Here is a 27,690-nt window from a genome sequence, read left to right on the forward strand (position 1 = left end):
CCTGGTAATTCCCATCACTGGAATAATTACATCTATCTCTCCAGTTCGCTCTCTTAACCCGGACACTTCTCCATCTCTATATAGTATTTTCTGTATCAGGATTGTCAATCCTCATTTCCCCACTCCCTAGTCCCCCCTCCAGTGATAAGCAGGGTATAAAGTCTCAAAAAATCTATTACTTTATTATGCAGAGCAATTTAACTGTGTGTTTCTTTGAGCTCCCAACTTGGTGATGTGGGAGGATGGATGGGGATAAATTTTTCCATTCTTTCCAAACATACAGATTAAGATTTTTTCCCCTAAATCAAAGATCAGTATTCTCCATCTCCCAGCTCCCAACTTTTAAAATATTAAAAAAACTAATATTCAATTTAGAAATACTACATAAGCATAAAATATCATTAGAAAATTGTTATTAACACAGAGTGCGTTATTGTATTAAAAAGTGTTTCCTAGTTTGCTTATGATAGTCATTAACCATCATTAAATAAATAAGTAATATCTGATATCTTTCAGCCCTATGTAGACAGAGTCACCCACCTGAAAAGCAGTTAGACTGCAAAACAATGGTGGTAATTCAGACTACCACACTTGTGACTTTTGATTTTGGACTTTTATTTAAAAGTTCTATTTTCTCTGTCCAAAGTTCTTAATATGTATGTCCTATCCCTCCCAACATGGGCCTCTCTGCTATCTTATTTAGATATCCTCAGAATTCTCCAAAGCGAATTAATGTACACTGTACAAGCTATGTATTAAATTCGACTATCCCAAATTTACCTTCTCTGGGTAAAAAAGTCTTTCCACCCATTTTTTTTTTTTAAATTTAAAGTTTTGGCTGTAGTATTCGGCAACTGGATGTGCGATCTTAGTTCCCAGACCAGTGACTGAATCCTGGCTGCAACCATGAAAGTATTGAGTCCTAACCATTAGACCACCAGAGGACATCCCTTGCCATTTTTCATAAGATGCAATGCTAGGTAAATAGAGAAGAACCAAATATAACTTCTATAAGTATCATTTATTTGTTAAGTATATTATTTTTTACACTATCACTTTTTTTGTGTATGTGTGTCTTTTTAGGGCCGCACCCACAGCATATGGAAGTTCCCAGGCCAGGGGTCAAATCAGAGCTACAGCTGCCGGTCTACACCACAGCTCATGGCAACACCAGATCCTTAACCCACTGAGCAAGGCCAGGGATTGAACCCATGTCCTCATGGATACTAGTCGGGTTCATTACTGCTGAGCCACAACAAGAACTCCATCTCTGCCACTTTCTTATTCTCTTATCTGTCTCCTGATAAACAAATCTTTTAGGTTAGGCTGAAAGCAAGAGAGTCAAATTTAAAAGTGATTTTCACTGTTGTTTTGTTCAAAACAACAAAAACAGTTCTATTGGTGAACCAGAATAGGCCTGAGATGAGAAAGTATTCCCAGAGTACAAAGATTTGGGCTTTTCCCATGAGCATCACCAGAGAGGACTTGTGAACTGTGTCTCTTTTCTTAATCCCTAAATTACCTATTCAAGTAAATTATAAACCTTCTAACTCCTTCACATCCTTGATATCAATCATTTTTTTATTTTTAAAAATTTATTTATTTTATTTTATTATTACTAAAGTATAGTTGATTTATAATGTCTTGTCAAATTCTGTTGTACAACCAAGTGATCTGATCACACACATTTCCCTGTGCTGTACAGTAGGATCCCATTGCCCATCCATTCCAAATATAACATTTTGCATCCCCCAAACCCTCCAAATGCCCATCCATCCCACTCCCTTCCCTTTCCCCAGGAACCCCAAGTCTGCTCTTCTTGGCCATGATCTGTTTCTATTTTTTGTTTGCTTGTTTGTTATTTTTAGATAGGATCATCTGTTCCATATTTTATATAATACACATAAATGATACCATATGGTATTTGTCTTTTCCTTTCTGACTTACTTTACTTAGTACAAGAGTGTCTAGATCCATCCATGTTGCTGCAAATGGCATTAGTTTGTCTTTTTTATGGCTGAGTAATATTCCATTGTATATATGTACCACATCTTCTTAATCCATTCATCTGTCTATCGACATTTAGGTTGTTTCCATGTCTTGGCTATTGTGAATAGTGCTGTTATGAATATAGGGGTGCTTGTATCTTTTTCAATGAAAGTTGTTTATGGGTATATGCATTGCTGGATATACATTGCAATATATGCAATGCATTTATGGGTATATGCATTGCTGGATATGCATTGCTGGATCATAGTAGCTCTCTATATATAGTTTCCTAAGGCACCTCCATACTATTTTCCATAGTAGTTTTAAGCAAAGGAAACCATTAAAAAAATGAAAAGACAACCCACAGAATGGGAGAAAATCTTTGCCAATGATGCAACAGACAAGGGCCTAAATATATCTCCAAAATATACAAACAACTCCACGCAAGTCAATAACAAACAAACAAATGATCCAACTGAAAAATGAGCAGAAGACCTAAATAGACATTTCTCCAAAGACATACGGATGGCCAACAGGCATATGAAAAAATGCTCAATATCGCTAATTATTAGAGAAATGAAAATCAAAACTACAATGAGGTACCAACACATACTAGTCAGAATGCCCATCATTAACAAGTCAACAAATAACAAATGCGGAGAGAGTGTTAAGAAAAAGTTACCCTCCTCCAATCACTTTAAAAAATATATATATATTCTTTGTTAATTAGCCCAAACACTGGAAGAATCAAGAGAATGCTTTAAGTATTTACCGATGGTATTTTCACCATTTTAAAATAAACAAGGCACAGATGTTTCAGTATATTTCTTTTGAATCATACTTTATGTAACTAAAATGAAGTCTTGGTTCTTTTAATGTTCTAAACTAAAATGTTTGTGTTGGAATTTGAATCCTCTATCCTTCACACGCACACATAGTACCATAAGATTTTTGAGTTTGAGCTATTTGAAGGGAAAATTATTTAAAAGTCTGCTTCCATATTTTTTTTTTTCCTTTAAGACCCTTTAAGGGTGTGAGATGTTTTTGCTTTAGGGCTGTCCATATTCATGCACTTTATCAGAAAACTATTTTCTTTAAAGTGATGCACAATTTAAACAGCTGTTACTTGATTAGAAGCAGCTCTGTAGAAAAACAGTAAACAGTGATTTTCATCAAGTTAAAAATAAGTGAGGATTTTATCCATTAGGTAGTGGCATAAAATAGTCACAATCAGAAATATGTATATATGTATATATGTGTGTGTATATATATATACATATATATATATTTCACACATATATATATCACTTCCTTGTTTAGTGACCTTATAATATCATTTTTTTTTTAATTTTCTTTTTGGCCACCAAACGGCACATGGAGTTTCTGGGCCAGGGATCAGATCTGAGACACAGTTTCAACCTATGCCACAGCTATGGTAGCGCCAGATCCTTAATCCACTGTGCCGGGCTGGGGATCGAACCTGCATTCCAGGGCTTCAGAGATGCTGTTGATCCCATTTCACCACAGCAGGAACTCTGACCTTGTAATATCTTGTTGTTTCATTTTCCCCTTAACGTTATTTTTAAAAGAAGATCTCATCTTTGAAGTATCTAACAAGAATTATGTTCTTAAAAAAACTAATCCTCTTTTGAGTTCCACCAAAACTGTTGTAAGGACACTGGTTGCTAACTCTAGTAATTTCTCTCATTCTAAGAATTTTTTTTTATAGGATTTGGTTCCAAATAATGAATTGTATTTATTAGAGAGTTACATCATTTGCTTTCTACTACTCATGAAAAACTTAAATTAATTTGAATGAAAATGAAATTTTAAAAAATCAGATCATATAATTAAGATGTCTATGGAGTTCCTGCTGTGACACAGCCAGGTTAAGGATCTGGCATAATCCCTGTCATGGCCCAGCTTTGATCCCTGGCTTGGCGCAGCGGGTTAAGGATCCAGCATTGCTGCAGTTGTGGCATACATTGCAGCTACAGCTTGGGTTCAATCCCTAGCCAGGGAACTTCCACATGCTGTAAGGGCAGACCCCCCCCCACCACAAAAAAAAGAAAGAAAAAAAAAAGATGGCTGATTAGCTATTTTGCAGCATTTTCCTATATTCTCAAATGTTTGATTAGAATTAATTTATAGGAAAAAAAACCCTCTGAAAAAATTACAAATATATTAGCCATTAGTTGGCTTCTTGAGATTGTCTCTAGTAGCCTGTCAATGAAATACTAAGAGTTACAATTTCCTATCAAATGCAAAATAATAACCACATCACCAATGGGCATATGCATTTTTTTAAAAACTGTTTCTCTCTTCTAACATAGCCAAACAATAAAGTCTTATTCTCAGATTTGCAGAGAAACTTTTGTTTTGTTTCTTCCCTCAGTTCTTAATTTTCCTCTCAGTATTTGGTAGCTCCTAATTGAACTAATTTTCACTGTTAATAATCCTAAATCTTTGACCACAAGCCATCAATATCAGTCTTCCTGAGAGCAACTTTTTAAACTAGAACTATTTCAATTTGGTCAGAATGGTTTTGGATTACACCAGGAACATTTTAAAAGACAATACAAATTGAGTAAGATTAGATTAAATTTCATTTTTGAGATCATCTAGTGGCTCTATAACATTTGTTTATGATAAACAATAATTTCAATGTCATAAACAAATGATCACTAGATTGAGGCAATTCATGAGACATTTATACAATTATCTTAAAATACAAAATGAAAGAAATTCAAATTATTGTGTAACTATCCCATTCCCCTTTTTATTTTAATGTATTTTTATGATTCCTTGGGGCAGATCTGTGATTATTTTCTTTTCAAAGATTCACTCCTACTGAACAATGCTCTAATATCACTACTTAATATTGCTATTGTATTAAGAACCAAGTCTCTTCATATTTCAGTTCAGAGTAATTCCTGACTCCTCTGTGCATTTTAATTTGGTTGTTATCATCTGACTAGCTATCAAAGTGAAACTCCAATTTCAATAATACAACAGACTGGCTACAAAAGAACCAAATAATAGATTCACAATACGCAATTGCCTGATCATTTATTTAAAGGACACATTGTGTTGCTATACATTTCCTCCTGTAAGCCACATACTGGAAAAGTTGTTTTTAGACAAATATGATATATTCCAGATCGCAAAATGAAAGTAAGATAAACTTATAAAACCCATTCATTTTACTACGTGTATTACTTAATAGGATGTAACAGTGATATAAATTTTAAAATATTTCAGGGAGTTCCCTTCATGGCTCAGTGGTTAATAAATCTGACTAGGAACCATGAGGTTGTGGGTTCGACCCCTGACCTTGCTCAGTGGGTTAAGGATACAGTGTTGCCGTGAGCTGTGGTGTCAGATGCGGCTCAGATCCCGCGTTGCTGTGGCTCTGATGTAGGACGGTGGCTACAGCTCCGATTAGACCCCTAACCTGGGAACCTCCATATGTCGGGGAGCAGCCCTAGAAAAGAAAAAGACTAAATAAATAAATAAATAAATAATAAATTTTAAAATATTTCAACTGTACCTCTTAAATAGCTTTAAATAATACACTTTATTTTGACTACTTATGTGCCATATTTATAATCACATTGGAGATTTTATAGTGAGATAAAGTTTCTAATTTTTAAATATCCCTTTCAATTTGTTTTAACCAGATTTTGAGTTTTGCTTGGCTTTGTTTATTTTTGAGAAATAATGTAGTTTAATATTGCAATACTAGAAAAGACTGTTGAGTATGACGAAGTCATTATCCAAAAATCAGTAGACATTTCAATTAAAAATTATTTTTAAAAGTGTACTGAGTTGTTTCCTTTGTGATTCAGTGGGTTAAGAACCGACTAGTATCCATGAGTTCTATGCCTGGCCTTGCTCAGTGGGTTGAGGATCCGGCATCAACATGAGCTGTGGTATAGGTCGCAGACATGGCTTGGATCCTACATTGCTGTGGTTATGGTATAGGCCAGCAGCTGCAGCTCCGATTTGACCCCTTGCTTGGGTACTTCCATATGCTATGAATGCAGCGCTAAAAAGAAAATAAGAAAAAAATGTGTACTGAATATAACTAGTTGCCAAAAATATGTTGGAAGATACATTTGAAAAGATTGAAAATACATGATTAGTACTGAAGTGTCCAGTATATTGAGTGATTTTGTTTGTTTTTTTTGTTTTTGTTTTTGGTTTCATGGTAAAGATGATACAAACCCTAGAGAAAAGAAAGGTATTTTTGTCTTTAAAATACATTCATACCTTCATTTATCCAAGAAATATTTACGGGATGTCATTTATATGCAAAGTATCAACAAAAATAGACACTGTCTGAGCCCTTGAAGCTGATAGACTCTTAAAGGAAACAGCTGTCAAACAAACAAACAGCTATGATTAGTGGCACAAAAGGCACAATAAACTTTGGCAATATAGTGGAGAAAGTAACCTACACTGAGGCTTGAGATATATATGCTATTAAGATGAGATTCTGATGATCTGATTGAAGATAAATATAAATCACAAAGTTTCCCACAGAAAGATGAAAACTAAAGAAAGATGACTCCAAAAATATGGTTGGTTAATGAAAAGGCCATTTATTTACTGAAGGTAATCTGTAACATTTGAAAGAAATTTTATTTGTGAACAACAAATATACATATATTTTAAAATGAAAATTGTCCTTAGGAATAAGAGCATATAACTGATATTCTCAAATAATGGGGACTTAAATGATATGTAGGATATTAAAAAAGCTTAAAACATTATGTATAAAACTGGTAAAAATTATAAATAAGTTCATAAAAAATTTAAATAACAGTCTAAAGTGTTATTTTCCTATGTAGTGTTATTCTAATAAATATATTTTCTTGTGTTTCTTAATTTTAGATTTCAGACTGAACTGAATTATGATGTTCTGGAAGTTCATGATGGGCCAAATCTTCTGTCACCTTTGCTTGGGTCTTACAATGGCACACAAGTGCCCCAGTTTCTATTTAGTAGCAGTAATTTTATATACCTTCTATTTACAACAGACAATAGCCGTTCCAATAATGGTTTCAAGATTCATTATGAAAGTAAGTAATGCCAACGATTTTTTTGATTTCTTTGTTCGGTTTTCCATACTTTTGGTATTATTGTATCATTAAGAGAAGTAAGAGATATGTTAAAGAAAATCAAAGCTTTCTTTGATTTATGAGAATGTTAATGGGTTACAAGTTGTGTGTTTTGGTAAATCCTGCAATAGATTTTTCCCAACATTATCTCTGTACTATCATTATGAAGGGAAATACTAAGGAAATGTCAGAAGTATCAAATAAAAAATCTTTTTTTTTTTTTTTTTAGGGTCGTGCCTGCAGCGTGTGGCAGTTCCCAGGCTAGGGGTCAAATCGAAGGTGTACCTGCTGGCCTGTGTCACAGCCACAGAAACACCAGATCTGAGCCATGTCTGTGACCTACACCATAGCTCACCATAATGGGGGATCCTTAACCCACAGAGAGGCCAGGGATCAAACCTGCCTCCTCATGGATACTAGTCAGATTCATTTCCGCTGAGCCATGACAGAAACTCCTCAAATACAAAAATCTTTAAAAAATGAGTTTATGTACTAATTATTTGTACATCTGAAAAGCCAATAATAGGCAGTTAATTTCAATCTAAGTTGTATGTGAATATTGTCAAATTCTTTTAGCATTTGCTTCATAAATTAAATGTATTTTATATTTTACTCACGCTCATTGCATACATTTGCATTTAAAATATTCAGTTTTAAATTGTGTTTTAAACATTTTTGTGTGGAGAATTGAAAATTATATTCACATTGAAAATAAAAATATGTACTTGTATGTATTCAACCACAGCTAACATGACTGGCCAAAAGCTATACATTAAACCAAGCTATAACTCACAGTGTTGGAATCAACTGAGAATAATTTCACTTATATACTATAGTTTTGTTTAAAGAGTCTAAAATATGTCTGATTTTTTAAAAAATTTGATGCTAGTATATACATAGAAACAAGTTTTATTTATTCATAAATGTCTGGCATACTTATAAATATGTGAATGTATTGTATATGATGTTTGGTTGTGTACATAAATGTAAACTCATACATGTACACATTTTCATGTGGAAATATATTGTCATTTATCTTTGCATAAATATTGAAGAAGGTTACTACAAGATGTCTTTATATCAGGTGCAAATAGATATTATATCACTTTTTTTTTTTTATATTCAAGTCTCCTATACCCCCTTCTGCCTCAGGAGATTTTAACATTTGAAATTTGTAACTTTATATTCCATGTTCAGTATCTCTCTTCAGTAAATCTGGTCAATGGCTACATGGGTTTTTGAAACCATAGTTAATATATATTTATTGTTTTTAATTTTTAATCTTATCCAAAATATTATTTAATTATATTAACATCTCTTTATTTAGAGCTTTGTGGCATTAAAGTATATTTCTTAAGCATTATTTTAAAATGCAAAGAGAGGATTAACCCACACTTGGGAATTCAAATGACTATAAATGACCTTAAATGAGACATTAATTAATTAATTAATTAATTAATTGTCTTTTTTGCCTTTCTAGGGCCACTCCCATGGCATATGGAGGCTCCCAGGCTGGGGGTCTAATCGGAGCTGTAGCTGCTGGCCTACACCAGAGCCACAGCAACGTGGGATCCGAGCCCCGTCTGCGACCTACACCACAGCTCATGGCAATGCTGGATCCTTAACCCACTGAGCAAGACCAGGGATCAAACCTGCAACCTTATGGTTCCTAGTTGGATTCGTTAACCAATGAGCCACGATGGGAGCTCCAAGATCTTTATTTTAATGTTTATTAATTAAAGCTGAGTTAGAGTAGACTTGTTTTGTAAAATCTATTTCAAAATTGATTTTTACTAGCAATTAATTTGTATCAGTATGCTAGAATGGGAAGACCCTTTTTTTCTTTTAGTCCATTGCTCTATTCTATGCCCAATATATCATATTCACTCCCACTTCAACCAAGTACATCGCCTTATTCATGTTCTCAGACATAGGATTATTTTAAGGATTAAGTTAAGCCATGCATATGTGAAGTGTTATTAAGATGGCTAAAATGCATAAAATGTTCAATAAATGGTAGTTCTTATATTCTCGCTATAAAAACAAATCAGATGAATAAAAAGAAGTCGACGTCAAATTTATTCCTTTCTTGTAAAAGGAAATTACTCATGGCATGTGTTAAAAAGACAGTAAAGCAGACTTCATTGCAGTTGGGTTTTGTAGTAGGGAAGAGAGGTTGAACTCAACTCTGACTACAAGTGAGAAATTATAGTTAAGGTGCAGCGTAGGATCAGTGGATGAAAAATTACTAAGAGGAAACATAAAGGGTAGCAAGATTTTGGCTGAACCCAATAGACAGGGTTTTTACCAAAGACAGCCTAGAATAATAAGATATTGAGGGCCTATGGATGAGAAATTTGATCAGATATCAAGGGCAGGGATTTTCAGTAAACTGACCCAACAGGATTCTTGCTAAAACTGGACTAAACGGGCCAAGGATAGAGCCCAAGGGTGAGACCTAATCAAAAGGAGGACTCAGGGAAGCCTGACTAAAGTTCGGCTAAGGCAGAGTCTTTATTACAGTCAGCAATTTGTCATCTATAGGTTTTTGGTTACATAGTCCAAATTATTATTGAGGACTAGTGCCCAAACTGGAGAGTGAAGACTAGGAGATGCCAAAGTTGATGAGAGATGTTGATTTTGGTCAAATCTGGTCAGGAGGTGGTGACTTTCAATTTATATTAGATTACAAGATATCACTTTATTTCATTTTTTTAAATTCTAATTAGTCTTGTAGTTTATTTAGTATTGTGAGATAACCTTTACTATCTCAAACTCTTTCTTACCAAGAAAGCAAACAAAATACTTTTTCTATTGATAGTTTCCTGAGCTGAAGGAAACCAAACTGTCTTCTTTAAATGAACCATTTACAAGCCTCAAAATTAGTAGGGTGGGAATTCCTGCTGTGGCACAGTGGGTTAAGAATCCAACTGCAGGAATTCTGGTGGTGGCTCAGTGGTTAATGAATCTGACTAGGAACCATGAGGTTGCGGGGTCGAACTCTGGCCTTGCTCAGTGGGTTGAGGATCCAGCGTTGCTGTGAGCTGTGGTGTAGGTCGCAGATGTGGCTCGGATCCTGCTGTGGCTCTGGAGTAAGCTGGCGGCTATGGCTCCGATTAGACCCCTAGTCTGGGAACCTCCACATGCCGCTGGAGTGGCCCAAGAAAGACGGCAAAAAGACCAAAAAAAAAAAAAAAAAAGAATCCAACTGCAGCAGCTTGGGTTGCTGTGGAGGCACAGGTCTGATCCCAGCTGGGTACAGTGGGTTAAAAGATCCAGCATTGCTGCAGCTTGGCATGGGTTGCAGCTGTGGTTCAGATTCAGTCCCTGACCTGGGGACTTCTATGGCAGGTGCAGCCATTCAAAAAAAAAAAAAACCAAAAAACTTTAACTACTTAAAACTTTAAAACTGTATTTGCTGTTCGGTGAATTTCTGTTTTTCTTTAATAGAATCCATTAAAAAAGAAAACTCTATTTCTCCAGTGGACCAAAATTTTATTGGAAGCATTTCTTTCCATGCTACCGTTGTTTGAACATAAGAATTTTATTTTTATCCCCTTTCTGATTACTTTTACCCCATTCATTCTGTCCTTTCAAAACAGGAAGATTATAAAAACTGTACCAATAGGATAAGATTATTTATAGTTTACAAAACACATTAAAAATATAAAAATAACAACACAGAAGAGACTTTCCATTTTTTGTTTTTCTTTCAGCACAGTCTCCCAACCCCAAGGAAAAATCACTCCTGTCAATTATGTTGTATTTTGTATTTCTTTTTCTTTCTTTTTTTTCTTTGGTCTTCTGTCCTTTTTAGGGCCGCACCCATAGCATATGGAGGTTCCCAGGCTAGGGGTCTAATCTGAGCTGTAGCCTCTGGCTTAATGCCACAGCCACAGCAACACCAGATCTGAGCCATGTCTGCAACCTATACCACAGCCCACGGCAATGCTGGACCCTTAACGCACTGAGTGAGGCCAGGGATCGAACCCGCAACCTCATGGTTCCAGTTGGATTCATTTCCACTGTGCCACGACAGGAACTCCAGACATATTTTTCATATGAACTTATATATATGGTTCTTTTTTCAATTATGAGAAATGATAGGTATCTAAAAGAATACATAGTTAAATAATAAGATTAATAGAGAAGGGAAGGGATAGAGAAATAAAAAAATCCAAAGTTTTATTACATGTAATAAACAAGTAGAAATTCTATTTTGGGATTTTACTTTTGAAAAAATAATTTCTATAAAGAAAAGTGATAAAATGTTATATATTTTGTTATAATGCCAACATAAACTTCTGAAAATTTGGTACACTGCCAAAATTTAAGATTATTCTAAAATTTATTAACTATCAATTGTGTCGTAATTTTAATGATTAATTGTTAATAGATTACGCCATCTGTCCATCAAGATCTTATGTTCTCAATTTTGCAATATTTACTTGCCTTGATTTATTTGTCAATCAATTATGAGGTATTTCTTTAGATATTCTGTGACTGCTAAATATATACAGTACAGTGAGGGACATAAAAGAAATGTATTATCTCACTCCATCCATCAGTTGGAGAGACAAGAAGGGCAAATGAAATAATTCACCTTGTACTATTCAGTGACCTTTACTCTGAGTAATCTGAAACTATTAAAATCACTTTTTGATAATTAAATATGCTTGATTTTGCTTTTAACATAATTTACATTTTATGTGACCTCTTCAAACCCCAGTATCCCGATTTCTTAGACTTTCACTACAACATAAGAGATTTGGATAAAGGAAAGCTACGTATGATATGGAGCATTAGAAGATCAAGACTTGAGGGAGAGGGGTTGTGAGTTTGTCAGTTAAAGACTGAGACAATGTGTAAATTAAAGGAAAAATTGAGGGTATTGACAGCAGAGAAATAAAAGGCAAAACTAGTGAGAAGACTTGCCTGACTGGTATGAAGAATGTCTTGTGGAAGATAATGAAAATTAATGACAATAAAGTTCAGTATGGGAGTCTTGAATTTCATGGTCTGAAGGCTTTGCACTTGATACAAAAGCAATGGAATAACATGTTTTAGGAATATATGTGTCCAAAATTATATATAGAATATATTGAGAATGAAAGATACCGAAAGGGAGGTCAGACATTTTTTGTCTTATAGAATTAAAGCGATAAAGGCCTTGAGTAAGGGAAGCAATAAATAACAAGCTTTACCATGAGGGTGGATTTCAGACATATTTGTAGAGGAAAAAGAAATGTGAAAGAAACTCAAAGATGAATGAGAGTTTCAGAGCCTTGGTTGCCTAGAAGAATAATGGTTACATTGAGAAGAAGGATATAGCAGGTTAAAAGCAATTACCTAGAAGATAAAATTTATGTTATAATTTAGTTTCTCATTGAAAACAGCAGCATTTAATCAAATGACTATGTGTGATAAACATACTTAAAACATGTAATTTACCTCTTTAAAAAAGAGCTCTTTCTTGGTGTTTAGTTTCATTTTAAAATTTAGTAGCTAATACAAATATTTTCTCAGGAATGTGATTTAATGTAATATCTAATTTTGGCAATGCTAATTATTATATTTTTAATATAAAAAGAGCAGTTATTCACTGTATAAATCTCCCATCTAGGAAGAATGAGATAATTACTTATTTTACCCTACATCTAAGTTTTCAACTAGGGGTACTTTTGCACCCCAGGGAACATTTGGCAAAATCTGGAGATGCTGTTGATTTTTATGACTGGAAGAATGCTCCTGGCATCTATCCAGCAGGTAGAGACCAGGGGTGATGTAAAACATACTACAGTGCTTTGGACATACCCACAACAAAGAATCCTTCATCCTAGCAAGCCAACGGTGCCAAGGTTGGGGAGCCGTGTCTTTTTAGGGGAAGAGTATTGCCATGGTGTGGTCTCAGCTAGGGATTTTAAGTCACAAGGAAAATTATAATCAGAAGACACCAAAGCATATTAAAGGCTATTAAAAACCTTGACAAGTAGCCACCAGAGAGAGGTGTACCATTTTACTTAGAAAGATACTGATGTCCATGCTCATATGTTGAAAAATGTTCCCACTCTTCTTTCTCTTTATATTTGCTATCAAAACAGCAAATTCCACATTTAAAAGTTGATCAAAATTTTAAAAAACACATTACAATATTAATTATAATATTGGTTATGATCAAGGGCCCCAGAATCAGTGTCCTAAAGCAATCACATGGAGTTTTAATGATAAAATTAATTTCATATAATGAAATGATGTAATGACTTTAATAACTAAATGATGCAAATTTTGGGAACATTTTAGAGTTGTACTTAGAATAGAATAAGCTCAAAAACATTAATTACTGCTATTATTATATATGTATGTAATGTATAACAATACAAAGTTTGAAAGATAATTATACATTTTTTTTCAAGTTCTTATGTAACTAATGGCCTGATTTTTGGGTCCTTGTGAGTAGGAAATATCAAAACAAATTTTCAATAAATTGCCAGTTTTTAAAATAAAGCTATAGTCATGATAAATTTATTTATCATTCACAATTGTTTGAAGGAATGAGAATCAATTTAAATGATTTGATTCCCATCAAATTTATTCTTTTTCATATCCCCTTTGTTTTCCAGGTGTTACAGTGAACACCTATTCTTGCTTGGACCCTGGTATACCTGTACATGGTCGTCGCTATGGTCATGATTTCTCCATTGGATCTACTGTTTCATTTAGTTGTGATCCAGGATACAGGCTAAGCCATGAAGAGCCTCTTTTATGTGAGAAAAACCACTGGTGGAGTCATCCACTTCCAACCTGTGATGGTAAGAATTCAGTCAATATGCAAAATAAGCTGATTTATAAACCAGAAAGAAACTAACATAGTCTTTATAAAATGTGAGGCTTCACATAAATATATATGTGTATGTGTGTGTGTGTGTGTGTATATGTGTGTATATATATATATATTTCTTATACATTATGACAATTTTGGTATCAAAATATTAATAAGGAGACAAAAGAATGAATATTGATAATCAGCCAAACTTACCTCATGCCAAAGGATGCTATATGTATTTTTTTTTCCGCTTTTTAGGTCTGCACCCACAGCATATAGAAGTTCCTAGGTTAGGGGTCGAATTGCAGCTGCAGCTGCTGGCCTACGCCACAGCCACAGCAACTAAGGATCTGAGCCACTTCTGTGACCTACACCACAGTTCACAGTGACATCAGATTCTTAACCCATGGAGCAGGGCCAGGAATCAAACCCACATCATCATGTATACTAGTCGAGTTTGTTACTGCTGAGCCATGCTGGGAACTCCCACTATATGTATTTTTAAAATGTGTTGTGTGTGTTTCGTCAGAGCCTGTAGTGTGCTCAGACTCTGACAAAACAGCATGGAAAATGTCAAATTGGTATCAGATGAACACAATGGAGAGACAGAACATTTACCTCCTGCCTGATAGGCAACATGTACCAGTCCACATTCAACCTAGCTACACAGCACTATGGCAATGTACCAGACTGCCCTGTTACAAGTTACTGGATATAAGATACCAGTTTCCTTACCTCTTCTTTGTTTCTATGGAAATTCAGCAATCCGTCACTTCTTAGAAAACACACATGAAAGTACAGTGAAAGAAGCTGCTTTCCTCAGTGTGGGAAGTGCTTGCACACTTGCACACACACAGTGTAAATTTATTCATTATTTATGTCTTGGCTTTAATTTTTATTTATAACACTATTCCTTATATTCTTATTCTTTTTTCAAATGGAAGATCACATTTTTCATTTTATTATTGAGTTTTCAAGTACTGCCAGTCCTATTATATTTTAGTAACATCTTTTGGTCAATTTGTTTTATAACAAGGTGTAAAAGAATCATCAGCATATCTTCCCCGTGTTTGGTACAGTACAATTTATAATAGTCAGCATTCTTGTGATTGTAAGGGACAGAAACCCAACTCTAACTGGCTTTAAAAAATAAATACAGAATTTGTTCAAAGTTTCAAACTTAGAAAAGAAACAGGTGACATACTTCTCCTTGCTAATTATAATCATGAATTCAAACCTATTCAAAGGATCTCTCCATTTTTCATCTTGGCTTTTCTTTGTCTGTTGACATCATTCTCTTTAATTGCACCTAGGTCCTTTCCATGTAAGGAATTGGAGTTGGAGTTCACATTCTCAGGAAGATGAAACATATAGTCTCATATTTCTGGATCAGAGAAGAATTAGAGTTCTTCCTCATTGCTCCAATTAGAAAAATACTAGGAAATGTCTCTGATCAGTCTGTAAAGTCTATAGTTCTCCGTTAATGGGATTTTTTGCTCCATTATAACTGCCTATTGATTTGCTAAGTCAATATTTGTTCATTATATCATGTGGGCACTAAAGAAATATTGTTGAGCAGGAACAAACATTGTATGTTCTCCTTGAGCTAGTGGAGTAGATAGTTGTCACACTTATTTTCTTATTTTCCTTAATTATATTCTTGAGGTCAAAAACCATGTGTTGTTCTTGTTTCTTTTACATACATTTTTAAAAGACATCTCCTAAACATAAGAGATTAGATTTAAAACAAAAGAGTATGCTTTACTAGCCACTTTGATTAAATCTCACTCTTGAATATCTCTCCACTTTTTTTTTTCCATAGAATTGAGATTTGAATGGCTCTAGAGAAGGTTAGGCAAGAAAAACCAGAATAGCATTCTCCTTTGGCCATCAAGTATGAAGGCCATCATGTGTATCAGAAGTCACAGCCAAGTGATGTTTTCTATGTACCAGGGACATAAAGTTGTTATGAGTACTAGGGGTTAAAGTGAAGTTGAGGTCATATGCGTGGTGTGACTCAATCCATCAGGAACTAGGCATTTTTAATTATGATAGCTATGCTATTTGATAAATAGGTAGATAGACCACATGTCCTGAATTGCCTAAGAAAAGCCCTATTTTCACTCTTTGTTTTGGTACTCTAATTTCTCTGTCAAATGATCCTGTTTTATTTGGTAAAAAGTGTAGCCATCTTATTTGGGAGGAAATTTAACATTAAATAGATAATATAATTAGCTCAGTGTCACCTAAGTCATTAGAACCCAAAATTGAATGGAATATCCTTAAACTTCATCATTTCCCTTATTTCTTCCATATTATTGAAAAATTTGTGTACATATACTAACATAGCAAAAGAGTGAATGGATTGATGTTTAGGACCCAAGAATTCAATTAAGCATGGTGCATAGACAATTTTACTTAAGGGTATACAATTCAAAGTAGAGAGACCTAAAAAATAAGAAAAGATTTGAGGTTAAAAAGAAACAAACAAAAAATCATAATGCATTTTGTAATAGGTGGCTATTTCCATGCGCCATTGAAGTACTCAAAATCTTTTGATGAATAATGGTCTAGAAATAGTTTTTCTAAGCTATAGATAATTTAGTACTTACCAAGTGTGTACTAATACCAAGGGGAAGGTGTAATTTTGCAGGTCTAGACAATTATACTCAGAAGCTTGGCTTTTGAGGAAACTTCACTATTTTAAAACCCTAGCTGATTCTTATCATGTGATCAGATAATGATCATATATGGCAAAAATCAGGGAGGAAAAATAAGCTAACAGCTAAGATTATTGTATGTCTGGCTAATTGTCTCAGTTCATATTTTAGAGTAACATTGCGTCTTGGTTGTCCTGATCTTTTTTTTTTTTTTTTTTTTTTTGCCAGCTGCTTGGTCTAACCATAAACTTTTTTTTTTTTTTTTAGTGTTCATTTCATTACTCCCTAAATTCTCTACAGTGATTCAGCGATTCACTTGGTGTATAATTTGTATGTCTTCCATTCTCAGTAACATATAAACCTAATTGGATCTGTTCTAAAAGTGTTTGTATCCCTAAAGACATATGACATCAATGATTATCAAGGTTGTTGGGGTAAATTGGAATTCCTTCAGAAGAGATGATATAAGGATAACACAGGAGGGCCATGGCATCATTTTACAACACTCTTGTTCTAATGAAGTTTTCTATTTGAATGGTCATATATTTATTGAACTGATTTAATTCTCAGAATTTCTTTTAAAAAAAGTTCTCTGACAGGTTGGAGGGTAGGGGATGCACAAGGGGTTTGGGATGGAAATGCCATAAAGTTGGGTTATGAAGATTGTTATAGAGCTATAAATGTAATAAAAATCATTGAGTAATTTAAAAAAAAGTTCTCTGAGAAATTTTCTTAGTAGTATAACCACTCCATGTTTTACCAGTATATTTAAAATCCATTCTCCACCTGAAAAAAAAATCTCATATATAAAACTTCTTTAATTCATCTTCGCATTTTAAGCCTCTCATGATTGATTCTAGTAGGCTATTTGATTTCCTCTTACACTTTCTTAGCATTAACGGGAAGTAATATTTTATTTATTTATTTATTTATTTATTTATTTATTTATTTATTTTGTCTTTTTTGGGCCTCACCCATATGGAAGCATATGGAAGTTCCTTGGCCAAGGGTCAAATTGAGCCACAGCTGCAACTTTCACAATAGCTGTGGCAATGGTGGATCCTTAACCTGTTGTGCCTGGCCAGGGATCGAACCCATGTCATCACAGAGAAAACACCAGATAGGAAGGGATCTTTTTAGTGAAGTTAACATCATCAGACTGAGAGAATATTCAGTAATAAATTAACCAATTAAAAAATAAAGACAATTCAAGCTTGCATTAGCATCTATCACTGTGCATTATATCAATGCACATATTGTTAATATCTTTGATTGTTCAAAAAGCCAATAATATGAAGCAAATATAATTCCAAATATTTGCAATGTAAAATAAGCTCATTTAGAAAGATGAAGGATTTCATTAGGTTTTGAAAATGCCGTTGCTGCTGCTGCTGGCAAATTGTTTCAATCACACACAAAACCATTGACAAATAAGCATCCATAAAACATAAATCAATTAAAGATAAGAACATAGACGAGTATACTGACACATTTAGGTTCAGGTGCTTAGAGAGTGATTTGAAGATGATATTATTAATGAATTTCTGAGAATGAATGATATCTTGCAAGAATTTTTATATAGATTGATTGAGATAGAATGCTAAAAAGTCAAGCATTATAGTTTGGTATATATATATATATTTTTTTTTTTTTGGTAGGAAAAATACCTTGGAATATGGGAAAAAAAATCAGCACTTGATTTAAGAGTCAGCTTAAGATCATGGAACTGGAGTACTTGAGTTCTCCCTGTACTTGCTTTCTTAACTGTAAATTGTGAATAACTATAGTATTTTTCTCATAGGATTGTTATGGGCTTGAGTTAATAGAAATAAAAGTCTTCAGGAGTTCCCATCGTGGCTCAGTGGTTAACGTATCCGACTAGGAACCAAGACGTTGCAGGTTTGATTCTTGGCCTTGCTCAGTAGGTTAAGGATCCGGCGTTGCCATGAGCTGTGGTGTAGGTAGCAGACGCGGCTTGGATCTCGCATTGCTGTGGCTGTGGCATGGGCCGGCGGCTACAGCTCTGATTAGACCCCTAGCCTGGGAACCTCTATATGCTGTGGGTGCGACCCTAGAAAAGGGAAAAGACAAAGGAAAAAAAAAAGAAAAGAAATAAAAGTCTTCAAGTAGTACAGGTCACATTATAAGTCTGGCCTTGTTTTTGCAGAGTATTAGTAAGTAGTTATATTCTTTTCCCGTTTTGTTTGATACAAAATAAAATACAAGTATTTTCATATTTTCAGTTTCACCTTTCAAAAAAAAAAAAATAGGGAGGGAGATAGACCTAAATCACACTCTTTACCATTATTTACTGAGAAATTCTATCAATTGAGTCAGTTCCTTTCAAGGCCTTTGTACAATACTAATATTCTCAAATAACAGAAAGATCCATTGTGTCATAAAAATGTACTCTATATTTTGACATCTGATTATAATCTAAGTAACAATATAAATGTCCATTAATAATGTTTTAGTTATTGACCATTTCTCCTAAGCATATTAATGTGTTTATGGTTACTGAGTTTTATTTATCTGCAGAATATTCATTTAACATCCACTTTCCACACATACAGTAGGTGCAGCTTGCAGACAGAAAATTTCCAAGAAATTCTCTAAGTACAGAAGGAAGGATATTTGACAGAGTAGCTTTATTTGAAAGAATGCTGATGTATAGAAAAGCTTTCCCTCTATAACTTATACACACACCAGATACACATACATTCATGTGCATGTCTGATGTTCTTTATAAAAATTCACATTTATCCTTTTTGTTCTTTTTGGTGCTTAACCAATTCGCTTCTAAAATTTTGATGCTTCTGTTCACTGATTTTTACTCTTGCTGAATAAAACATAGTCCTTTCAAATAGAGATTGTAGGTTTTAATCCAGTAGAGCATATTCACTCATCACATTTCACTCAAGTTCATACCATGTAGTATTGCTGTGGTTTTTTTTTGGTTTTTTGTTTTGTTTTTGTCTGACTCTCACGATGGACAATAAAATAAAATATAGTGTATTTGGATAAACTGACATATGTAAAAATAATCTTATAAAATAATAAACAGTCCTCTGTCAAGAAGCAGAAAAAATTGCAACGTAAGTAAAAACAGATCAATTTAGCACCTCTATTATCAGCAAGAAACAGTGGAAATTATATCCCTGGCCCTTAAATTACTTAACAAAATAACAATGAGGCTGTTTAAAAAATTGGAGGGAAATTGAAATTTTCAGTAAGAATAATCACCAATAAAGGACTATTCAGGCTCTAAACAGGAGCCTAGGATACCAAACCATGCATATTATTGTAAATGTCTTGATAATAAATGGAATTGGAAGCATAGGCTTATCTTGGTCTCAGGAAGGTGGCCTATAAACATTCCTATCTAGCTATAACATTGTTTAAATGTAATACTGATGAAATTATCTGGAATATCATAACTAGTGGTTGTAGAAGATACTATAAACTGATTCATTCTAAAATAAATGAACATTTAATCAAATTTGACTTTGACCTTGGTTCATAAACATTTATTTTTATTATATTTAGGTTTTACTTAAAAATCAGTATCCTCTCAGAGAGAGACCTCTTTCTGTTCATATTTCTCAGAGAAATACAGAAGTGACAAAGCAACCTTCAAAATTTTCAGTTTACTTAACTGTTTTAAAAGGAATTTTGCAAAGAATGACACATATCCCTTTGGGGAGCTAAAAGAAATAATTTTGTGTAGTTAACAATTTGTGGTTTCTTTTGTTTTTATATATATATTTTTTCTAATTTATTTTTTATTGTTATTTCCTGGGACACACTTTTTTTTTTCCACTGTACAGCATGGGGACCCAGTTACACATACATGTATACAGTATTTTTTCTTCCATTGTCATGCTGTGTTGTAAGTATCTAGACATAGTTCACAGTGCTACACAGCAGGATCTCATTGTAAATCCATTCCATGAGCAATAGTTTGCATCAATTGACTCCAAGCTCCCAATCCCTCCCATTCCCTCCCCCTCCCCCCAGGCAGCCACAAGTCTATTCTCCAAGTCCATGAGTTTCTTTTCTGTGGAAAGGTTCATGTGTGCCACATTTTAGATTCCAGATCTAAGTGATATCCTATGGTATTTGTCTCTCTCTTTCTGACTTACTTCACTCAGGATGAGAGTCTCTAGTTCCATCCATGTTGCTGCAAATAGCATGATTTCATTCTTTTTTATGGCTGAGTAGTATTCCATTGTGTATTATACCACTTCTTCCTAATCCAATCGTCTGTCAGTGGACATTTGGGTTGTTTCCATGTCTTGGCTATTGTGAATAGAGCTTCAGTGAACATGCCGGTGCACGTGTCTTTTTTAAGGAGAGTTTTGTCTGGATATATGCCCAAGAGTGGGATTGCTGGGTCATGTGGTAGTTCTTTGTATAGATTTCTAAGGTATCTCCATTACTATTCTCCATAGTGGTTGTATCAGCTTACATTCCCACCAACAGTGCAGGAGGGTTCCCTTTTCTCCACACCCCCCCTGCATTGGCTCTTGGTGGACTTCTTAATGATGGCCATTCTGACTGGTGTGAGGTGGTATCTCGTGGTAGTTTTGACTTGCATTTCTCTAATAATCAGGGGTGCTGAGCATTTTTTCATGTGCTTGTTGGCCATCTGTATATCTTCCTTGGAAATTAAAGAAGATGTAACAAAATGGAAAGATATTCCATGTTCCTGGATTGGAAAAATTAATATTGTAAAAATGGTCATACTACCCAAAGCAATCTAAAGATTCAACAATTTGTTTTTAATTTTAAAGCTTAGTAAACGTTAATGCTAAACAATTATTTACTCATGTTTAATTTACAACCATTTTATGCAAATGTTGCTTATAATAAGAAATGTTTAAGATAAGTATTTTCTTCAAATGCAAATGTGGAAAGTTGAGCTAAATTCTCTTGGGGCCTGTATTAATTCTCAGAGGCTATTACATTCCTTTTTCTTCTGTAGTGCTACAAAGGATGTAATGATTTCCTAATATTGCAAGAGGTCTTTACATACGTCTGTTATTATGAAGAAGTAACTTAAGCAAAGATAATCAGATTCATTCTATTTTAAGAGAGATCTGTTCAGCCTCTGCCTCTCTAACTATAACTGATCATATGATTGTGTTTTTTTGTATTTTCAGCATTATGTGGAGGAGATGTTAGAGGGCCTAGTGGCACAATCTTATCACCTGGTTACCCAGAATTTTATCCAAATTCTCTGAATTGTACGTGGACTGTTGATGTAACCCATGGAAAAGGTAATTTGCTTCATATAACGATAATGGGCTGTCTTCTGAATTTTCATTGCATCTATTTTTATTTCATTGTCCTTTACAATGTCATTTTGCATGAACAAAACAGATCACTACTAAAATATGCTAACACAAAATTCAATTTGAGTAACTGCAGCAGAACATTATATTTACTTTTCTATGGTATTATAATATACTCTTTTTTTTTTTGTCTTTTTGCCATTTCTTGGGCTGCTCTGGCGGTATATGGAGGTTCCCAGGCTAGGGGTCGAATCGGAGCTGTAGCTGCCAGCCTACGCCAGAGCAGAAGCAATGTGGGATCCGAACCGCGTCTGTGACCTACACCACAGCTCACGGCAACGCCGGATCCTTAACCTACTGAGCAAGGGCAGGGACCGAACCCGCAACCTCATGGTTCCTAGTCAGATTCGTTAACCACTGCACCATGATGGGAACTCCTTTTTTTTTTTTTTAATATACTCTTATTTTTTGTCAGAATGGTAATATATTTATTTTCTTTTGAAATATTAAACTAATGTTATTTGGAATTTTCATAACAATAAAATCTCAAATACGATGGCTATTTTGTTTCTGGCATAGTGTTATGAGGTTGATTTCAAAAGTTCTAAGAGGAATAGAAAGAGACTATGAAGTGCTGAGCCACTTGTAAAGCAAACAGTACATATTTGTATGTATTTGTTTTTAAAATGTTTATGATTATTTATAATTATTTTCATTTATGAATTTATAAACTTTCTGGAGATATTTGTCTCAAATTTTCTGTCAGAATTGCATTTATATCTCACATAATTCAATGGGAGTGTAAAATCACACTGTATATATGGTAGATGTTAATAAATATCCTTTTAACAAATAAATGAAAGGCCCTGTAGTACTAAATATGCTTCATTCTTGCATTACAACCAAAATAGTAAATTAGCAATATAAATGGTTAAGACAATAATATGACTGTATGAAAATGATCATCCTGGGAGCTCCCATTGTGGCTCAGTGTGTTACAAACTCAACTAGTATCCACAAGGATGTGGGTTTCATCCTTGGCCTTACTTAGTAGGTTAAGGACCTGGCGTTGCCATGAGCAATGGTATAGGTCGCAGATGTAGCTCATATCCTGAGTTGCTAAGGTTGTGGCTTAGGATGGCAGCTGCAGCTCCAATTCAACCCTAGCCTGGGAACTTGCATATGCTGCAGGTGTGGCCCTAAAAAGACAAAAAAAAAAAAAAGAAAATTATTTACCTGAAATTTTCTACATACTAATCTTTTGAAAAGAGTAAATTCATTCATTTTATTTTCCTTTTAAGTCCGCTGTTATATTGCTCTTACTGGTTTTTACTATTATATTGTACTTACTGATTTTACTATAGAAGATCTTTTAAAAAAAAAACCCTAACAATAAGAAAATATTACAGTTTAAAAAAAGCTGTGTTTAATACATTTGAATTCACTGTGTTTTTTACACAAAGCATTTTTACACTCCTGCTGAACTATGTAGTCTATATCTGCAGTACTGATAGAATATTTGAGACACAAATAAAGTTGTTACCAAACTCAGGTTCGTCTGCTCGCTGTTCAAAAGCCAATAATAATTTGAGAGGCAAGTGTCAGTAGAAAATAAAGGGACATTAATCAGTAAAGCGAGCAATCTGGGAGGAAGGTAGTTTCGTGTGCTGAGACCAACTCCAAAGATTTTGCTTGACTGTAACAGTTTTCAAAGGGAAAAATGAACGGGGGGAAAGAATTTTGGTGAATCATCAGTGAGGCCGGAGGCCGTGTTCTGCATCAGTCTCATTGCTTGTGGACTACCTGACTTCAGATGTTATCTTGCCTGCTGTATTACTAAGGAGGCATTTGGGGTAGAGAGCTAGTCATTCTTTAACTACTAATTCTCTATTCTTACTTCATTTATCTAGGAAAAGAATCAACAGTTCAAAAGAATCAATAGGTTCTTTTGAGGTTAGAGAGGAACAGAAATGGGCAAACAGGAGAGGGGCAAAAGAGCTACTTTCAAAATTTACCTTTTACTAAAATTAGGCATCCTTTTATTGAGTGTGAGATTGTATAGAGACTGTTATTATAATTAAATTAAGCATTATTGAGAAAAAAATGTCATTAAAATGAGTATTCTGGTATTGCATAGCAGGAATGAGATGGAAGACTTTGTAAACTGTCTTTTTTTGTTGTTTTCCATAATAGAAGACTCTTTGCTGGAAGCTAACCAAAGCATCCTATTATTCTGGTGTGCAGTGGATTAATGGAGTTTAAAATAAGCTTACTTGTATTATACAAGAAAATGGAGGGCTACATACTGCTTGCTATGTAAATAGAGGTTTAATTAACACTTAAGTTTTTGCATCTTCACAGGTTGCGAGTGTTAATTAAATCTGTATTTACATGGCGAGAAATGCAGATTATATGCTTTTCTTTTAAGAGCCAACAAAATTTGTTGGAAGTAAAACTACTCCAAAGTGTAGCCAAAGTTATGTGAAGGATAATCTCTTAAAGTTGGAAGAAACTGTCAAGGTAATATAACCTCTCACCCAGCAGACACACACACAGACACACACCCTTATACACACACCCCTATAAGGTACCCCTAAAGTCACAGCTAGTGTTATTACTATAACTAAAACCTAGATACTCATAATACTTTAACTTTGATCCCAAGTCTTTTCATATATATATCTAACAAAAATTGCCTTAATAGGCTTCTTGAATTATCACTCTTATGAGAAGGTACTATGATGTTGAAACCAGGGACTTTTTTCTCACTGTTCTTCAATATCTATTTCCCTATTAAGAAGTGTGTCTTTGCCTGTCTGCCTCTTCTTCCTGAAAAGTCTATCCCAGGATTGCTCCTCCACAAACATCTGCTCTCTTTTGAAGGTCATTGCCTTTAGAAGCCTCTACTGATCCTTAAAACAAACTATATTTATTTCTGTGCTCCTGTATTGAGTCATATTAATCATTTTTATAGAACTTAGCAGAATGTTTGAACTTTCGGTTTACATATGTTTTTCCCTCAGACAGACCATGAATTATTTACAGTCTTCTAAATTTTCATATTCTGTACCTAGAATATAGTACGTTCTTAGTATCATATCCTTACTCAGATTAATTGACTTTTAGCAGAAGGTCTTATGTTGTTTTGCTTTAGTGAAAACAGATTTTATTGTTTAAACCATAATCTGATAGATAGAGGCTTCTTTTTATAAAGTAGTTGACAGAGGGACATGAAAAGAATTAACTTTCATGTTAAAGGGTTAAATGATAATGCTAGCTAACGGTTGCTGAGCAATTCCTCTGTGAAAACACTGTGCCAAGTCATTCTGTTTATTGTTTCATGTAAACTATAAGACAACCCTATTAGAAACCCATTTTACAAATGGAGACTGCATCTTAGAAAAGCTATGTATGTAATACTTGACAGTGAGTTTATTACCACCACTATCTAACAGAATTTTTAATATTCCTACATTTTAATTCAGGGCATATCAGAACAAGCACATTTTTTGAATAAAAATATGCAAAATGATTTCTTTCTCTTTTGTCCATCTGCTCTTCTGTTATCTGAGGATAGTTTTTCTTAGTTCTAGTCTCTGACTGAAATCAAGTTGACTTATATGAATTTCCATTTATGTTGTCTGGTTATCAGTTGATCTAGGTGACAAAGTATCTTCTCCTTGTCACACTGACACTCTATTCTCATTAACATCTGGTTAGTGTCAATTTCCACATTTATATTGAAGAATATTTGAAAGACTGACTGACGGACCAGTCCTAAAAAGGACTCATTGTGGAAAGAGAAAGAAAAAAAAAAACTGTGAACATTTTTAAAAAGAGCTTGGAAAATAGTATCATTGCACATATCAGATCTTTTCCAAATTAAAATCACTTGCCCATTTTGCAATAATGACTCATCGTTACTTATGTTTTCCATTTACTTGTTTTGGTCTCATTTTATATCACTTTTTTCAAACAATGGAGGTGGAAGGATAAATTAGGAGTTTGGGATTAACATATACATACTACTATATATAAAATAGTTAATCAAGGACCTATTGGATAGCACAGGGAACTGTATTCAGTTTCTTATAATAGCTTGCAGTGGAAAAGAATCTGAAAAAAAAATATACATATATAACTGAACCACTTTGCTCTACACCTGAAACTAACACATTGTAAGTCAACTATACCTCAACAAAACAAAACAAAAACAAACAAACAAAAACAATGAGGACTCCAAGACTATCCAGCATTTGGAGCTATACAGTTGATGAATAATGTTAAAGAATGTTACTTATCATACTCTGGATTTTTGAATTTTTTACTGAAGATTTTGATGATTCTTTTGATCAAGTAAGAAAATTTATTAAGCACTTCAAGAGAAAGATGAGTGTGGTATAATCCTTTATTTCATTTTGTAATTTACACATAGTATGAAGTGTCTATATGTGTGTGTGTGTAATTATTAGTCCTTTACATGTGTTTGAGACAGTGTCATTAAAAATTCACATGAGACCACAATGCAATGCCACGCCATGCCCAGTAGGACAGAACAAATGAAAAAGTAAAAAATTTTCAAGTTTCAATGATGATATAGGGCAACTGGATTTGTTGATGGAAATGTAAACTGACACAGACATTTTGTAAGCAGTTATTTATTAAAGCTGAAATACATATACATATAATATATATGTTTATTTATTTCCCACTACGTACTGATTCTACTCCTGGATATTTATCCAAAAAATAAATAAATAAATAAATACATGTTCTTCAAAAGATATACCTTATAGCAGCACTATCTACATTCATGCTAAAGCACAAACCACCTAAATGACCATTGACTGTTGAACAGATAAATGAACATGGTGCATTTAAAAAAAATGAAATGTATCACTAAAAATAAACAAGTTACAGCCACATGCAAAAGTATAGATTAATCTAACACACTTAAAGTTCAGTAAAAATTCAGACCCAAAAGGGTATATGTCATATGAATCCATCATAAAAACTACTAAGGAAAATTAGTAAATCTGTCATATCTTGTTAGAAGTCGAGTGAGTGGTTACTTTTGTCAAAGAACTTCTACTTTAATAGAAAATATAATTTCCTTGAAATTTTTAGAAAACTTGATTCCTTTTTAGGCTTTAATTTCAAAATTTTGCTTCCAAGAAGTTGACTCATTATATACCTTATAGAGAATCTAAGGGAAAGAAACAAACAAAACCCAAAGATATTATACTATTTGTTTTGAATATTTTATAGCAGCACCTTTCATTTTCAGAGAAATCAATCATAAGAAGACTCCTGATTTTAGTTAGTTTGGTAACTCTGTTTATCTTAGTGAAATAGCTTAAAAGTCTGATTTTCTTCTTTTTCTTAATAGGTGTGCAATTTAACTTTCACACTTTTCATTTGGAAGACCATCATGACTACTTGCTGATCACAGAGAACGGTAGTTTTACTCAACCACTTGCTCGTCTGACTGGTTCAGAACTTCCTTCAACAATCAATGCTGGTCTGTATGGAAATTTCAGGGCTCAATTGCGCTTCATTTCAGATTTTTCAATATCGTATGAAGGATTCAATATTACATTCTCTGGTAAGAAAATAAGTTAAGAAATCAGATTTTTAAAAGCATGAGCATGACTTATGTATGACAAAATAGAGACAAAAAAGAGAAAAGAAGGAAAAAATTAAAGAAATATCTGTTAACCAATTTTAAGGAAAGTTTGAAAGATTTTAAAGTTTGAAGATTGTCTGAAGTAGTCTATTAAAAGGGACTGTTAAACAATAGC

The 27,690-nt window shown here is 33.9% G+C and overlaps 1 protein-coding gene across 2 annotated transcripts in view; it reads left to right on the forward strand.

Moving 5' to 3' along the window:
- Positions 1-27,690, forward strand: part of CSMD3 (CUB and Sushi multiple domains 3) — a 1,203,192-nt gene that overhangs the window by 774,462 nt on the left and 401,040 nt on the right. For both annotated transcript variants that reach the window (XM_047783389.1, XM_047783390.1), the window contains 4 exons: positions 6,886-7,073; positions 13,733-13,921; positions 21,758-21,874; positions 27,279-27,494. In XM_047783389.1, coding sequence (XP_047639345.1) covers positions 6,886-7,073; positions 13,733-13,921; positions 21,758-21,874; positions 27,279-27,494 — 710 coding nt within the window. The remainder of the gene's footprint in view (positions 1-6,885; positions 7,074-13,732; positions 13,922-21,757; positions 21,875-27,278; positions 27,495-27,690) is intronic.

Source organism: Phacochoerus africanus, chromosome 6 (genome assembly GCF_016906955.1).
Source record: "Phacochoerus africanus isolate WHEZ1 chromosome 6, ROS_Pafr_v1, whole genome shotgun sequence".
NCBI lineage: Eukaryota > Metazoa > Chordata > Mammalia > Artiodactyla > Suidae > Phacochoerus > Phacochoerus africanus.